Source organism: Protopterus annectens, chromosome 9.part0 (assembly GCF_019279795.1).
Source record: "Protopterus annectens isolate FY-2018-M chromosome 9.part0, PAN1.0, whole genome shotgun sequence".
Taxonomy (NCBI): domain Eukaryota; kingdom Metazoa; phylum Chordata; order Ceratodontiformes; family Protopteridae; genus Protopterus; species Protopterus annectens.
Window position 1 is genome coordinate 1,894,739,504 of NC_056743.1, and position 18,247 is coordinate 1,894,757,750.

The 18,247-nt window shown below is 41.5% G+C and overlaps 1 protein-coding gene across 1 annotated transcript in view; it reads left to right on the forward strand.

The window, feature by feature from the left end:
• The window catches only part of LOC122810818 (complement C3-like), a 1,708,896-nt gene that overhangs the window by 355,485 nt on the left and 1,335,164 nt on the right, over nucleotides 1–18,247 (forward strand). Inside the window, exon 8 of the mRNA XM_044082377.1 lies at nucleotides 16,811–16,913. Coding sequence (XP_043938312.1) covers nucleotides 16,811–16,913 — 103 coding nt within the window. The remainder of the gene's footprint in view (nucleotides 1–16,810; nucleotides 16,914–18,247) is intronic.

Consider the following 18,247-nt stretch of genomic DNA (forward strand, 5'->3'; position numbering starts at 1 on the left):
CTCGTGAGTTACACAGCACACTATAAATGCTCTACATTAAACACTGAGATAAGCAGATGCAACAAAAAGAGATGCTCTTTAGATGTAATATGTGCACAAACATCTGCCTTTTCTCGCAGAAGGACAGCTCTGTGGCCAAGTTGACAAGAGCTGCTGATTTCACAACCCTTATATGCACATAAAAAACAAAACCTCAGTTGCTTGTCAATATAGCTTTTTCTACCTAAAACAAAACAAAGCACAGGAATACCAATTCCGGATGGAAAAACGGCCACATGAAGTCTGAAAGAGAAGATAACTCACTTGATTAATAATAATCAAGTGAGTTATCTTTGGACTTCACTGTGTGGCCGTTTTTCATTCTGGAATTGGTATTCGTGTGCTTCGTTTTGTTTCAGGTCACCATTTGTTATTTACAGCAGCAAGTGTATAATAGTTTGAGTTGCAGCAAAAAAAAAAAAAAAGGGTACAGAGCCGATTCCAGCAGACCAGCACCTACCTCAGTTAGTTTATGTATCTCGTCTTCCTCTCTGCTCTCTCACTGCAGTTAGTGCAAGCCCTTAGCCACCCAAGACAAAAAAAAAAAACCTTTTACCACCAACGACAACGCCACTGAATCCAACGGTCCCAACCTCTTGAACAACACAAGTACAGTACTACTGTGCTAGTGCTACTGATTGTTTCTGGCTCTCTTTTTTGAGAAGAGAGCGAGAACCAATCAGTAGCAATCCAGCCATCCACGTCACGTACGTGCCTGCGGAAGTGGCAGTTCGAACCCCCTTCTAATTTACGGTGCGGTTAAACCGCTTAGACTTCTGGGCATTAGGCTGATGCTTTTTTTTTTAATCTGGACTGCCTTTTACAGCAGTCAGAAACTAGATGCTACTATGTTGTTAAAAAATAAAAAAAAATCCGGACCTCGACGAGCATGCACAGTTCAAGTTCCTGGTCTGTTAGAAAACGTGAAATAAAATGAACTTTTTTTATGGCAAAATGAAATGTAAATGTAAAATGTCAACTACACGTTTTCTTCTTTTTCCTGGGAGGGCTGCAGTCCCACAGTCCGATAGCACGAGCCGCCCTGCTTAACACCCATTACACCTTATGAATAACAGCTAATGCTGAGGGCATTGGAGGGTGATCAGCTCCTACTGTGCTGGATTTCATTTTCTAGAACTTTTGTTCTAAGTTTAAAAACAAAGAGACACTTTGACAATATTTTGCATCCAGTAAATTTTACTTATTCTACTGCATTTATAGTTTGTTAGCCATTAAAAATAGGTTTTGAGTAGTCCCTGTCATGTTTTTAACATTCTACTGTGCTTTTTCTGAATCTGAAGTTAGAGCTGTCAGTTGATGGTATTTTGCTGTTTGTACAGCTGTGTTTCTGTGCTTTGCCTAGCTGTTTATATCAGTTTTGAGTGGGTTCTGTCATTTTTGCATTTTACTGTGTTCTGTCTGTACTGAAGGTTCAAGATACCTCCTGGATTACTTTCATTATTTACAGACTCTTCAAGTATATTCTGTGCTTCTAAATGGGTTAATTAGCATTGCAGCATTTATTTGATGTTTTTAATTACTATTTATACTTACAGCAAACAGCCAGTTTTGGCCAAGATTGTGAATCATCTAGTGCTTGCAGTGGTTAGTTCTTGTAACTCTGTGGATAATTCCTTTAGGAAAGATAAACACTATTGGTTAGAGCTTTAGCTGCTTTTCTTTGGCTCTTTCATTTTCCCTGTTTAATTTATATTGCACAGAGAAGGCAATTTCACCTGTAACTGTGCCTAATATAACCCAGCTCAACCAAATTGCACAAATAATTAGACTTTTGTTACAGACAGGTGCAGCAAGCTATCGCATAGCAGGTTAACACAGAGAGCCACATATCTAGAACCTCAAAAGTAGCTCCCAGCAAACCCTAGTGGCACCTTATTGCACAACTTAGCTGACAGCCTCTTTAAAAAGGCTCAACACTACGGTTAAGCAAGGCTTCCAGGCTGTGCTATTACAGGCGCATATGTAACCAAGTTATGTATTTATTTCAATAGACATTCACACAAAAGTAACTGCACTAACCTCCCCTTAATAATAACTATCTCAACTGACTGTAAATCTCTATTGCATATAAAATTTGCAACTACATGTGAATCAATTTTTACCTCACATTGAACAATATGGATGGTCCGCTTACTTGTTTCCCCACTGACAACCTCATACTATTAGGTAACCTAAAGCAGTGTAGCAGCTACATCACATTCACAAATAATGAGCTCTAACTAAACATGAATAAATAAGTCTGTGACACGTGAGTAATTAAGAGATAGAGAGGCCACATTCTCACAAAATAGACAGACTGTGAGCATCGCACTAACACACCACACACTATGCACCCAATCCTGTAATAACACATTACATGCTATGCACCCAACCCTAACACATATTTAAATACTATCATATACTAATGCTATAAGGAAATCCTTATCTAAGCCTCATAAGGATTACAGCTTTGCAAAAATCAAAAACAAGCATAGCAGCACATAATAGATCACCTTTGACAAAGAGTTATACTAAGACTAAGTGTCTCAATTCCAGTACATCAGACTACTCCACAAACAACCCCCCATAGTAAGATACATAAATTACCCAGTCAGCAGATTGGACAAAGACAGAGTGAAAGTGAATTATTTTTCAGGTGCCAGGGTCTCAGATTTCCCAAGAGATCTTAGCACCCTTGCATCAAACAAATATAGCTCCAATGTGGTAGTTAAGTATGTGGAGGTGAACGACTTCAGATGGAAAACCCTAAGGGAGATGTACAGAGACATAGCAAAACCCTCTGTGCATGTCACACTTGCAGGTAACACTCCAATACTGCACAGGTACACAAAGAAGATGACTGGCTTTGACCAGTGCGTAAAAAAAATGGTATAATTCTATGGGCATCCAGTATATGCCATCTTTGTGATACATGGCCTGCACCTCTCTTTCAAAGGCTTGCACATACTGGTTAATTTCTTTGTTGCCCTATAGACCATCTCTAGGGAAACTTAAGCTTTCCACTATAGGAAATGTATCTGTATCAAAATAGGGCCACATTAAGATGGCTCTGCTCAATACCTAAAGTCTAAATAGCAATATGTCTGACTTTGAGATATTCCTGCATTTAGAAGATATGATATGTCTAATCACTTAAATCTCATTTACAGGCCCAAAAAGCCTCCATCCACACCAAAGTTTAATAAGTACCACACCTTCAGACCGAATGGAAATTGTGGTGGTGTAGCCATATTTGCCAGAGACCTTGTCACCTACAGACAGATTACCAAAGACCCACAGACTGAAATTTTCAAACTCGAAATCACACTAAATAAAATCATTTATTTATTTGAATTTGTATAATACATAATCAACAATGAAACAGTACAGTGGCAGTGCAATGCTTTGGATACAAATCAAATCCGGTGTTACAATTTACAATATGAACATTGTGTACAAACTTTGAAAACACACGACAAACTAAAATAAAGTAAATTAGAAATGTGAAAAAAACAAATGATCTTAGTGGCTGAGTTAGAGTGGGGAAGAGTTACAGACTTAACTGATGTGGCCTGAGGGGTAACAAGTGCATTCTGCTTGATTAACTAAATGTGATTTTAGTAGAGAATGAAGTTTGGAATAAGAGGAGAAGTCTTTCATTTTATGTAGGAGGGACTTCCAACAGTTTTGGCCCAAAACAATGCATGGTCAGAGATATTTAGCTTAGAGTGTGGGACTTGGCAATTGAAATCAGATCGTATATCTTAAAGTAAGGTAGTTAGGAAGGGGTTGAAGCAGTAGAGGACCATGTCATCTGCATAGAGGACCATGCCATAGGGGACCATATAATTTGCACAGAGGACCATGCTATCATCATAGAGGACCATGTCATCTGCACAGGCAACCATATCAATTGCATAGAGGACCATGCCATCTGCACAGAGAACCATGCCATTTGCATAGAGGACCATGCCATTTGCATAGAGGACCATGCCATCTGCACAGGGGACCATATAATCTGCACTGAGGACCATGGCATCTGCATAGAGGACCATGCCATCTGCACAGAGGACCATGCCATCTACACAGAGGACCATGTCATCTGCACAGAGGACCATGGCATCTGCATAGAGGACCATGCCATACAGAACTATATAATCTGCACAGAGGACCATGCCATACAGGACCATACCATCTGCACAGAGGACCATGCCATACAGGACCATGCACTCTGCACAGAGGACCATGCCATACAGGACCATGCCATCTGCACAGAAGACCATGCCATCTGCACAGAGGACCAAGTATAGGTTCATAGTATAGGTTCATAGGTTAGTACTAGGCTAACTGCCCTTGCGAGCCATTGTAAGCCTAACCAAACCCTGCACTTTGTGTTTGTAAGGCAAACACCTTAACCATTAGGCCACCCTCCCAACATAACGACCGTGGCAGGACTTGAACCTGCAATCTTCTGATCTGAAGTCAGACGTCTTATCCATTAGGCCATATGGCCATTTAACTGCATAGAAGACTATGCCATAGAAGACCATGCCATCTGCACAGAGGACCAAGTCATCTGCATAGAGGACCATGCCATCTACACAGAGGACCATGTCATCTGCACAGAGAACCATGGCATCTGCATAGAGGACCATGCCATACAGGAACATACCATTTGCACAGAGGACCATGCCATACAGGACCATGCCATCTGTACAGAGGATCATGCCATACAGGACCATGCTATCAGCACAGAAGACCATGCCATCTGCACAGAGGACCAAGTCATCTGCATAGAGGACCATGCCATGGAGGACCATGCCATCTGCACAGAGGACCAAGTCATCTGCATTATGGACCAAGCCATAGAGGACCATGCCATCTGCACAGAGGAACATGCCATAGAGGACCATGCCATCTGCACAGAGGACTATGCCATCTGCATAGAGGAGCATGCCATAGAGGACCATGGCACCTGCATAGAGGACCATGCCATCTGAATAGAGGACCATGACATCTGCACAGAAGACCATGCCATCTGTGTATAGAAGGATGTTCAAGGGAAAGTTTATTGATGTATATACAGGACAGAAGGGGGGCAAGACTACATTCTTAGGTACACCTTTGAGTAGTGGAGAGGAGGGAGAGGTACAGGAGTCATAGTTCACTGAGAAATGGCGATTAGTCGGACAGCTTTGGAACCAAAAGGGCAGCATCAGGCATGATGTCCGGCAATGAAAGGGAGATGATAAGAGAGGAGTAATTGACTTAAGTTAAAGGCTCTAGTGAGGGCCAGAAAAATTGTACTAGAGAACATGTCTGTGTCTTTTGACATGAAAACTTCTTCAGTCAAAGACCAGATGGCTGTGGCACATTCCTTCCTGACCAACAGCCATGCTTTTTTATGAGAGGAGGCGGGGTTTGGTAATGTATTCTGTGAGCTGAAGGTAGATGTTTTTCTCCAAGATTTTGCTCAGAGGTGAAATGTTGAAAACAGGATGAAAGTGTGATGGAAGTTTGAGTTACTTTTGTCTGAGCAGTGGTTTTACTCTGGCAGATATTATATATTAAGCATGGTGTAAATAGTAAAGCAATGATTAAAGATGTGTTTTAGGGCTGCAACAATGAAGTCACGACAGTGGTATATGAACCGTGGATGTAGGCTGTCTTTATTCAGGGAACTTTCTAGATGTATTTGTTCCATTAAAGGGATAATATCTTTGGGTAACATTTACAGAAAATAAAACAGAAGAAGATATTATGGGTGGTATAACAGAGCATTTGTGGAGGTGTTTTCAGCAGATTTGGGGAGGTAGTTAAAGTGCCTGTGGAAATCTGTTTATTATCACAAGTGCAACATTATCTGCACCAAATCTAATACTGGTAACTTTGCAACAGTGAAAGACACAATGCTGAAAACACAGTATGACAAATACCTGGACTTGCCTTGTCTTTAGGACCCATGTTAGATCTTGTTTCTGGGTCCAGAGTAGTCAGGACTTTCAAGATTCATTTTTTCTGATGTTTTGGGCTCTTGGTATTGTGTGTTTGTTGTGAAGTCAATATTACCACATTTGATACAGGTAATATTGAACTTGCAATAGTAAACCATGGAATTCATCTGCAGACAACCTAAAAGAACTTGTAGAATTGGGAGGCAGGTTACATCCTGTGAGTTTATTGACTTCTTTCAAAATTTTCATAGGGTGTATTTCAGAGAGATTTCCAGGAATGCTAGAATTCATCCCAGAGTTTGAGGAGGTGTTTTAACATATTGGTCAGCTACTTTTTGGGTTTGTGGTTAAAAAGTCTAGAGATTATGGGAAAGTGTGTGTCTTGTAGGTTGAAGGGAGTGCATATAAGGAGTTCAGCTGCTTTTTTAGGATCTGTGGTCTATAATGGGGGGAGGGTCCAGTCATTGGGCTAGAGAGGAGAGAGACTTGAAGAAAGTTCTTCAATATTGGTAGTGTTTGCCTGTCTGAAGGAGATACATTCTGGTTTTGATTTGGGGGCTGGCCATAAAATTGAGAGACGATAGCAGAATGATTGTTAAATGAGGATTAGTGAAGTGCAGTGTTACAGTCTGTGTTTGGACTACTGGAGAGGATGAAATGAACGAGAAAGTGTTTTGGCTCAGAAGTTTGGGTCTGGCAGTTTGCTTGACTAGTTATATCAGTTGTTCAGTGAGGTCGTTTAAGACCTCTGAATTACTGGGCATTAACATGCTGATATTAAAGTCACCTAGAATAATTATATAAATTTTTTTTGTTATTGTTGTGGCATAAAATTGATTGAATGATGCCTTTAAATGTCTACAGAGAGAAACTGGGAGGAAGGTATGTAATAGCTAACTGGATATGTGTAGTACTGGGTAAGGCAATTTCTGCAAGAAGCCAATTTGTTTGAGGTGTTGATGTGCACAAGGATTGTTTTGTAGAGGTCACGTTTAAGTGAGATTTGTATAGTAGTAGGAGATGACCTCCCCATTTAACATTGCCTGCAGTCAAGAAAATAGTTATATCAGGGAAGGATGTGGTGGAGAGAGGGATTATCTGGTCTCAGCCTTTCACTAACTACTTGGAAGTCTAGGTTGTTAATCTGATTTTGTTTGCTTTGCTTTGGGCATTGAGAAGATAAGAAGACGGAGGCTGCTGGACATGAATTACTCTGGGCTGAGTCTAAAAAAGGTCTATGGAGATCAGTAAATATATATATATATATATATATATATATATATATATATATATATATATATATATATATATATATGGGTCACCTTCAGATGCCCGACAGCGCATTTCACCGACACGGAATCCGACGGGTCAAAAACACCGACAACACAGATGACCGACAAGGTGAGAACCCAACGGACTCGGTAAGTGTGCGATAGAGTGAGGTATTTAGTGTTAGGGAGCGGACAGGAAAGTGTGCGATAGTGAGGGACTGTGGGTTTAGGGGTGGGTTAAGTGAGTTAGGGTTAGGGTGCAGGTAGGGTGTGTGTGCGATAGTGAGGGTCTGTGGGTTTAGGGGTGGGTTAAGTGAGTTAGGGTTAGGGTGCAGGTAGGGTGAGTGTGCGGTAGTGTCGGATCTTGGGGTTAGGGGTGGGTAAGTGAGTTAGGGTTAGGGTGCAGGTAGGGTAAGTGTGCGGTAGTGTCGGACCTTAGGGTTAGGTTTGGGTTAGGGATAGTGGATATGTTATGTAGTGTACTGTGTTGTTTACGTGTAGTGTGTTGGTGTAATGGTATTCGGTGTTTTGCATTGTCGGTATTTTTTGTTGTCAGTCTTTTGGTGTCGGTGATTTGTGTGTCGGTTTGGCGTTCGGGCATCTGAAGGTGATCCATATATATATATATATATATATATATATATATATATATATATATATATATACACACACACATATGTGTGTGTGTGTGTGTGGAATTTTTAATGTGTATATCTTTAATGAGTGAGTAAAGTTCTTTAAATTCTGGGAGGAGTTCAGAGAATATGCAATGCTCATCCCTCTATACAAAGAGGGATTATTATCAGGCCCACTCCAGATCCATAAGCTGCAGCACTGGACCCATCCCAGTTAGAGTTCTGTTAAGGGTAGGTCATGCCTACCAAACTGATGGACTTCTTCAAGAAGGTCACTAGCGCCATGGACAAGGGCAAAATGCTGCATTCTGGCTACTTAACCTGACAAAGGCATTTGAGACAGTACATCACTCAGGTATTGTAGACAAACTCACAATTTAGCCATAAATCCCTGTGCCACCTGATGAATAGCTAAATGGCTTAAGCATATGACACATTAAGTTAGAGTGGGCCAATCCACTTCCACCAGCAGGCCTGCTATTAGTGGTGTCCCACAGGGCTCTGTACTGTGATGTCTCTTATTCAGAATATACCTCTCTGAAGTCAAGACAAATGTGGAGGGCTTTTGGTTAAGAAAATTTGTTGATGACTGCAGCCTTAGTACAATCACTAAATCCATCGAAGATGTCAAAAACCCTCAGGAAGGTCTGACACAAACAAAAAATTGGTACCAGAGCCAAGGCACAAAACTCAATGCAAAATAAATCCATACTTATACCCTTTGGGAAGACAATCACCCATGCAAACTTAGAGCACTGATAGCATTCCCTAAAAGTAAACTCAGTAGTTAGGGACCTGAGAACTCACGTTGACTGTAAGCTCAACTTTGATCTCCATGTGTCCATGGTGGTGAGATAATCCTTCTACAACTGATAATTAAGGGCAAGGCATCCATATCTATGGAGATTATAGTCCCATTATATTTGGCCCTAATTAGACCCATAATCAAGTTCAGTGCACCCTTCATCATGTACCTGACCAGGCATTTACAACAGCTGGAGCAGCCACAGAAGTTCCTCACTAAAAAAATACAGGATGTAAATAACATGTCCTATGTGGATCACTTCAAAGCTGTATCCCTGTACTTGGTCTCCTAAGGACTACTGAGGGTCGATCCATGCCTAACCTATAAGGCAGTCTCTGATCCAGCCCTGAAGGTTCTGCTACACATTCATAAAACAAACAGCACTAGAAGTACCTGATTTAAGGATATAAATGTCATTTGTGACATAAAGCATGTTGAAGGGATAGGTATGTTTCACAGAGACTACCCCTTCTCTGGAACAGAATCTCCAGTCATGTGAATCAGAGCTCTTCCCTAAGGCTATTCAAATGTGATTTGAACCAATGGATGGGAAATTGCAAATTCAGCCCTGGCTTACTGCCTGTGTCTCTTATGCCAGGGATAGCTTGTAGATGCTCTAAGGCATACGCATATACCAAAGCCATTCTAGTCCTTGGGTATTGTTAAATGGGAAAATTGGGGCATGAATGACTAGGCTTAAAAAGGCTGTATGTCGATTAGTCTAGTAACTGTCTATTATGTTATGATCATATAATATCAGACACACAGAGCTGTTTTAGACAAAGTAACCCTCCTCCATCTTCCATTTTACAAAAATAAATCAGGACAGTATAAACATTGTACTACTCAATGCTAGAAGAGTTATTAAGATGTTGCCCTGCATCATCACCAAAACATGGCCCCAATGCTGTGACTTCGCAGCTTCCATGCCAAGGTTCAAGTCTCACCACTTGTTTGGATCGTCCATTGAGCATGTTTCTGTCACTAGTGATGGTGTATCCATTTCAACTCTCACCACTTGTTTGGATCCTCCATTGAGCACGTTTCTGTCACTAGTGATGGTGGATCCATTTCAACTCTCACCACTTGTTTGGATCCTCCATTGAGCATGTTTCTGTCACTAGTGACGGTGGATCCATTTCAACTCTCACCACTTGTTTGGATCCCCCATTGAGCATGTTTCTGTCACTAGTGACGGTGTATCCATTTCAACTCTCACCACTTGTTTGGATCCCCCATTGAGCATGTTTCTGTCACTAGTGGCGGTGGATCCATTTCAAGTCTCACCACTTGTTTGGATCCCCCATTGAGCATGTTTCTGTCACTAGTGATGGTGGATCCATTTCAAGTCTCACCACTTGTTTGGATCCTCCATTGAGCATGTTTCTGTCACTAGTGATGGTGTATCCATTTCAAGTCTCACCACTTGTTTGGATCCCCCATTGAGCATGTTTCTGTCACTAGTGATGGTGTATCCATTTCAAGTCTCACCACTTGTTTGAATCCCCCATTGAGCATGTTTCTGTCACTAGTGACGGTGTATCCATTTCAACTCTCACCACTTGTTTGGATCCCCCATTGAGCATGTTTCTGTCACTAGTGATGGTGGATCCATTTCAAGTCTCACCACTTGTTTGGATCCTCCATTGAGCATGTTTCTGTCACTAGTGACGGTGGATCCATTTCAAGTCTCACCACTTGTTTGGATCCCCCATTGAGCATGTTTCTGTCACTAGTGATGGTGGATCCATTTCAACTCTCACACTTGTTTGGATCCCCCATTGAGCATGTTTCTGTCACTAGTGACGGTGTATCCATTTCAACTCTCACCACTTGTTTGGATCCTCCATTGAGCATGTTTCTGTCACTAGTGACGGTGGATCCATTTCAAGTCTCACCACTTGTTTGGATCCCCCATTGAGCATGTTTCTGTCACTAGTGACGGTGGATCCATTTCAACTCTCACACTTGTTTGGATCCCCCATTAAGCATGTTTCTGTCACTAGTGACGGTGGATCCATTTCAAGTCTCACCACTTGTTTGGATCCCCCGTTGAGCATGTTTCTGTCACTAGTGACGGTGGATCCATTTCAAGTTTCACCACTTGTTTGGATCCCCCATTGGGCATGTTTCTGTCACTAGTGATGGTGGATCCATTTCAAGTCTCACCACTTGTTTGGATCCTCCATTGAGCATGTTTCTGTCACTAGTGATGGTGTATCCATTTCAAGTCTCACCACTTGTTTGGATCCCCCATTGAGCATGTTTCTGTCACTAGTGATGGTGGATCCATTTCAACTCTCACCACTTGTTTGGATCCTCCATTGAGCATGTTTCTGTGACTAGTGATGGTGGATCCATTTCAAGTCTCACCACTTGTTTGGATCCTCCATTGAGCATGTTTCTGTCACTAGTGACAGTGGATCCATTTCAAGTCTCACCACTTGTTTGGATCCTCCATTGAGCATGTTTCTGTCACTAGTGACGGTGGATCCATTTCAACTCTCACACTTGTTTGGATCCCCCATTGAGCATGTTTCTGTCACTAGTGATGGTGGATCCATTTCAAGTCTCACCACTTGTTTGGATCCCCCATTGAGCATGTTCCTGTCACTAGTGATGGTGGATCCATTTCAAGTCTCACCACTTGTTTGGATCCTCCATTGAGCATGTTTCGGTCACTAGTGACGGTGGATCCATTTCAAGTCTCACCACTTGTTTGGATCCCCATTGAGCATGTTTCTGTCACTAGTGACGGTGGATCCATTTCAACTCTCACACTTGTTTGGATCCCCCATTGAGCATGTTTCTGTCACTAGTGACGGTGGATCCATTTCAAGTCTCACCACTTGTTTGGATCCCCCATTGAGCATGTTTCTGTCACTAGTGACGGTGGATCCATTTCAACTCTCACACTTGTTTGGATCCCCCATTGAGCATGTTTCTGTCACTAGTGACGGTGTATCCATTTCAACTCTCACCACTTGTTTGGATCCTCCATTGAGCATGTTTCTGTCACTAGTGACGGTGGATCCATTTCAAGTCTCACCACTTGTTTGGATCCCCCATTGAGCATGTTTCTGTCACTAGTGACGGTGGATCCATTTCAACTCTCACACTTGTTTGGATCCCCCATTGAGCATGTTTCTGTCACTAGTGACGGTGGATCCATTTCAAGTCTCACCACTTGTTTGGATCCCCCGTTGAGCATGTTTCTGTCACTAGTGACAGTGGATCCATTTCAAGTCTCACCACTTGTTTGGATCCCCCATTGAGCATGTTTCTGTCACTAGTGACGGTGGATCCATTTCAAGTCTCACCACTTGTTTGGATCCCCCGTTGAGCATGTTTCTGTCACTAGTGATGGTGTATCCATTTCAAGTCTCACCACTTGTTTGGATCCCCCATTGAGCATGTTTCTGTCACTAGTGACGGTGGATGTTTCTGTCACTAGTGACGGAGGATGTTTCTGTCACTAGTGATGGTGGATGTTTCTGTCACTAGTGACGGTGGATGTTTCTGTCACTAGTGACGGTGGATGTTTCTGTCACTAGTGACGGTGGATGTTTCTGTCACTAGTGACGGTGGATGTTCCTGTCACTAGTGACGGTGGATGTTTCTGTCACTAGTGATGGTGGATCCATTCTTCTCCTTGATTCCATAATTCGTAGAATTATATGCCAAGACCCTCAAACTCCTTTACAACCTAGTAGCTATAAAGAAGACCACCCACCTGTCCGTGGCCAAATACAGAATCCCCACCATAGCAACCACAACCCATGAGGCATGCCTAAAAACTAATAATTGGATGGCGCAGTGGTGCAGCGGTAGTGTTGTTGCCTCACAGCAAGAGGTTTTTCAGTTTGATTCTCGGCTGGAGTGCCTTCTGTGCGAAGTTTGCATGTTCTCCCTGCATTCGTGTGGGTTTCCTGTGGGTGCTCCGGTTTCCTCCCACATCTCAAAGACATGCATCTGGTGCATTTCTCCAAAGGCCTCCACTGAAAAATGGCTTAGTTCCAAGTTGGACTTTCCCGGTAAACAAACGTTAAATAAAATAAATAATAATGCTTGATTGCCTCATAATCAGACCAGCATTATTTGTCTTGGGGAGTTGAATTATACATCTATAAATTGGACAGTTTATACTAGTACAAATAAATATTGTCTCACCACTCCTCTCATGAAATTAGTGCAAATTTAGTAGACCAGCTTGACATTCCCCTACTACAAGTTTTAATGTCTTGCATTTAGTAATCACAAATATAGTCCGTCGGTGCTCTGCAACTATAATTAGACATTCTCCAGTTAGCTCTGACTGTCACACAATGGCTTTTACCATTAGAAAGTATCCAAAAAACCATCACAAACTATTATTCTTCAGAGATTTGTCAGAGGTTGATTTACTCCAACTGGCTGATGACTTGAGGAGGTTTGCAAGACCTCCTTCCCATGAGGACCTTATAGATTAAAACAGCCACATTCACTGAGAGTTTCTTGTCTCACCTTAATACATGCATAGGCACATAGGAGCAATTTGAGGCAAGAGATCATGGGAACCATATGATGCCTGGCCATCTACACCTCTAAGAACATACACTTTTAAAGGTTCTTGCCACCCTTTACAAGCACTTAGTTGTTACCATCTCCCAAACTGGACAGAGCAGTACATGATAACCCTGGTGTAAAGGTATGCCTACTCATCCACTCATCAAAACTAGTCTTAAATGTTGCCAAAAAAGCACTTGGACCTGCCCCAGTAACTTATTCCATCAGCTGGCAATGACAATTTACAGGCCTAACCTTCCAATAAGTCCTAGAAATAGGAGGTCAAATAGGACTGGGTTTTCATGACTCAAAAAGCAAGACAGTTTACAGTCTAGTTGTACTAATCTTGCAAGATAGCTGACGGACTTAAAGATTAAGTTCTGATCAATGAAGGAAAGTAATAAAAGCACTTACCATTTTTCCAATTACACCCTCATGCTTGCAATCACTAGTTCTTTGTTAAACAAAATCCCTTTTTTCTAGATTTTCCTCTAAAATTTAAGTTTTAATAATCCTTTGAACACAGGAAACTGGAACATGAATGTCCTCTGTCTTATTCGCTTCACTGTGAGTTTTGGATGACTTTGCATTTTGGTGGCTAGAAAGAAAGCAGCTAAGCTGTGTGTCAGAGGTTGGACGTTCTGTCAAGGCTTTAAACAAAATGGCACCCGGTATCTTCTAGAAGGTAGGTACGCCTCCCCAAACAGACGCAGTGAGCAGAGGCCTGGACACATGTTTAGAGCTTTTTTTTATCTTCATTTATCCACAAGTATTATAAAATCCTTCTGTGTAGCTCAGATGATTTTCAAGGTTGTCACTAATTTCCATAGAAGATATATCTCATACCTCTCAATTCATCTCTCATTAGACCAATAAATGAATACAATGCTCCATTCGGTATGTACCTGGCTAGACACATGATCCAGTTTGCAAACACTCATTGTTTCCTTACTATACAAATAAGGGGTCTGAACTGCTTTACTTATACAGAATACTTTAAAACCCAAACCCGCTTGTCTATCTTGTACAGATATTTTAAGTGTGATCCTGTTCACTGGAGATGACTTTGCAATCACTGATTCTACCCCAATGCCCTTTTTTTACTAGGAGGAAGTCTACCTGAATTAGATGGTGGCCACGCTTGTATGTGATCATGTGACTGTCTCTCTTTCTGAACCATGTGTTGGCTACTATCAAGCCACTTGCCAGACAGAAGTCTAGAATGGTCTGTCCTTCCTTATTCCTGTTGCCCCACCCATGTGGACCCAGGCAGTTCTCATATCCTGTTCAGTCTGTCCCGATATGTGGATTCAAGTCACACATTATCAACACAAATTCACGTTGTCTTGCTTTATCTAGTAGGTCCTGCAACTGCTGTCTGAATGCACTCTTTTCCTCACTATCACAACCCTGCTTTGGGACATAGGCTGATATTATGAATATTGCCCGATCATTACACTGGAGTCTGATTGCCATAAGACTGTCACTAATTCTGATAACATCCCTCACTGCCTTCTGAAGCCTCACTCTCAACACAATTCTCACACCCTGTCTTCCCCCGGAGTAGTAGATTCTGGATCTCATGCCAAGTGTCTTTGCTACACTGCCATTCCATCTTGTCTCTTGGATACACTGGATGTCCAGCCTCCTCCTTACCATCATGTCATCCACTTCCATGGAAACCTGCATTGAGTGTACCAATTCTAAGTTGATTGGTTTTGTATCCAGCTTTCATTCAGTAGAGCTATCCCATGTAACCCAGGCTGGGCAATATGAGAGGATCCAGCCAGTAGCTTATTGACTGAGGACTGATAGGCTTTATGGTGGGCACTCACTGGTCACTAGAGGCATGAACAACCTTCCACCATTAGCATGGGTCCCTGGCATAGGCCAGATATTCAACGCACTTATCACCAGCAAATACCCATGCCCATTTGGCAGCATTAGTCAACATGACCTAATCACCTCAAGCCATATTTTACATTGTAGAGTGGCAATCCCTGTCATGGCATGCAGTCTGTGATCCATGTGGTTGGTTCCTAACAACTCTTCCCCATATAAGGCACCACTTAGACTCTGTGTTGCTGCCCACATCTTCATGCATTGGTGAGTTTGAGATGGAAACGCTCAGCATGTTTTTTCAAGGTGGTAGGAATCCCATAGAGACAAGGAGAACATGCAAACTCTAAACAGGCATTGGTCAGAGGTCAGGATTGAACCTTGCACCTTGTGCATGGGAGTTGAAAAACCTTAAGCATTATACCAACTGGTCTAATGCAGGTTATTAAGTATAGTTCTAAATGTCCACCATATATCTTATATTACACTCCCGACAGTTGTTCCTGGTATGTCAGTCAGCAGCCCTTCAGCCATGTAACCCTAATTATTCTAACATTCTTTGTTTAACCTTTATTAGTATACGTTACATCCATAGCATATCCCCATAAGACATACAGAACTGTTTGAATGCATAAAAAAAGAGATTTTTTTGTATTTTACTTGTTTTTTGGTTTATGAGAAACATTTGTCTCATTGTGAAAATTCCTCATTAGTAACATTTTCTCATCGAACTACATTTCCCAGTTTCATGTATTGACAATAAATAATTTTTGATCAGTCAAAGAGTTCCCACTGAGTGCTAACATGGAAGGAGCAAAAGTTACTGCTTGACTATTTATGACATCCAGTTATATTTAATGCAAGCATTTGAAGTAATGCATGGCTCACATCATACAGGACACAGCTCCTAGAGGCTAAACCCCTTAACCCAAGTCATTATTTCCTCTGAGTTGGTTCACATAAACAGTGAGTTTAGGACAGGTAGCCTCCCTCCACACAAACAAACACACACACACACACACACACACACACACACACACACACACACACACACACACACACACACACACACACACACACACACACACACACACACACACACACACACACACACAGGTGCCAACAAGCGGCTCAGATCTAATGATGACACACCTGCCTTTACTTAGAAATGTGTGGTTAGTGTGAATGCGTTATATTTTAATGCTGTTTGGCTACATATCATGAGTCCTGTTTAATAGTGTTAATCATGTCTGTTACTGCAGCAGTCACCAAAACACTTCCTTTGTTCAGGTGGTGAATGTATCAGTCATCTCTTTGTGTGTGTGTGCGTGCGTGTGTGTGTGTGTGTGTGTGTGTGTGTGTGTGTGTGTGTGTGTGTGTGTGTGTGTGTGTGTGTGTGTGTGTGTGTGTATGTGTGTGTGTGTGTATACTCGTGCATGTATTTGTTTTTCTCTGTGCCTCTCTCTCTTTGGCTCTCACATGTCCCATAGAGATGCCAAGACCCACATCCAGAATTTAATAATGTATTTATAATCCTCTGTATCAGTATCTTTTACTGGTAACATATTTCTAGCATTCTGAATGTAGATACCTCAAGCTACATGTGAATTAATAATGTTGAAGGTAGTTATTAAATGTCTTAATCAAGGAATCTAGCAACCAGGCTATTTTTCTACTGTGGTTGTAAGTCACAGAGTTTAACATGCATACATCTTGTTTTAGATACTTATATGGAAAGCAGGTCGATGGAACAGCGTATGTCCTGTTTGGAGTGCAGATGGACGATGAAAAGATAAGCATCTCGGAATCCTTAAGGAGAATCCCTGTAAGATATAAACTTTTTTTGTAATGTTATAAATGTATGTCTTTCTCATGAATTATTTGTAATGACGGGACAAACTCATGCATCATATTGCTGGGGAATCATTGCCCTGTCTCAAACGTTTCTTTAATTGGAAAAGACCTTGAGAAAGTAATTGTGCTGCTGCTGTAGTCAGATGGGATAGAACATTCCTTGTCAGATTCTTGTTAGTCTGGACTTAGATCCACAAACTTTATTGGCTACAATCCTCATTATAGTGTTTAGTAACTTCTTGACAGCAAGGGATCAATAGTAAAAAATCCAATCCTTGTCCTACTTGATCTGTCAACTGCCTTTGACACTGTTGATCCCTTGTAAGCAGCTGAAAGTTCATTGCAGGTTATCTGGCACTGGTACTGGTACTGTAGATGTTTGCCTCTTACCACTTTGCATGATTTCTTGCCCAAATTTGTCATGATCCAAATCACTCGATTGTGAAGACTAAGTTTTATTTATTGTCAACATGAAGCCTCGGTAGGAAATCATTTTTAGGAGGCATAATTAAGTCATATGTGGATGATATCCAACTATGTCTTTTGTTTTCTGCAGACAATGTGCCAGATTTCTTAGTCTTATAACACTGCTTCGCTTTGATCCTTGACTAGATGACTCACAGTAGTTTAAAATTCAACTCAGCCTGGTTGAATCAGTGGTGTGTGCCACTGGCCATTTGCGAAAGAGTAGTCTTCGGTCTCTGCATATATCCTCTGAAGGGAATTAGCTGGAATCCTGTCCCATATTCATGATCTGTGCATTGCTCTTTATGGTATGCTGACACTTAAGGAATAGAGGTCAGTTGTCATCAAGACACTTTAATTCCATCTGAAGAATATAGCCCAGATGAGATGCTATATGGATATCAGACTTGGAGATGGTGACAAATGTCCCCATCTTGTACTGGATTAATTACTGCAGTTCTGTCAGCTTCAGGCTTTTGGCTGCTGATCTGGCCAATGAGTACAGCATACAGAATTTTACATCTAGGATTTTGACTGCCACTCTTTTACATGTTGCATTGCACATGTTATGTGGGATCTATACCGTCTGCCTTGTGATTCTTTTTCTCACCTTCCATGGTCTATAGGCTCCAGGTTTTATTTCCCTGAAATAACTGCTGAAATCTTATTTTTTTGCTAGGTAAGTCAGGTCAACAAGCAGAGGGCTATTCAATATTCTGAGGAACTAGCTGGACACCTCCAGCTGAATTCCATGTGTGTGTCTTCTATGAACCTAATATGTGTTTGAATTGATTATATTCTACTTTTTTTACAGTGCTGAATTTTGTAAATGCATTTAAC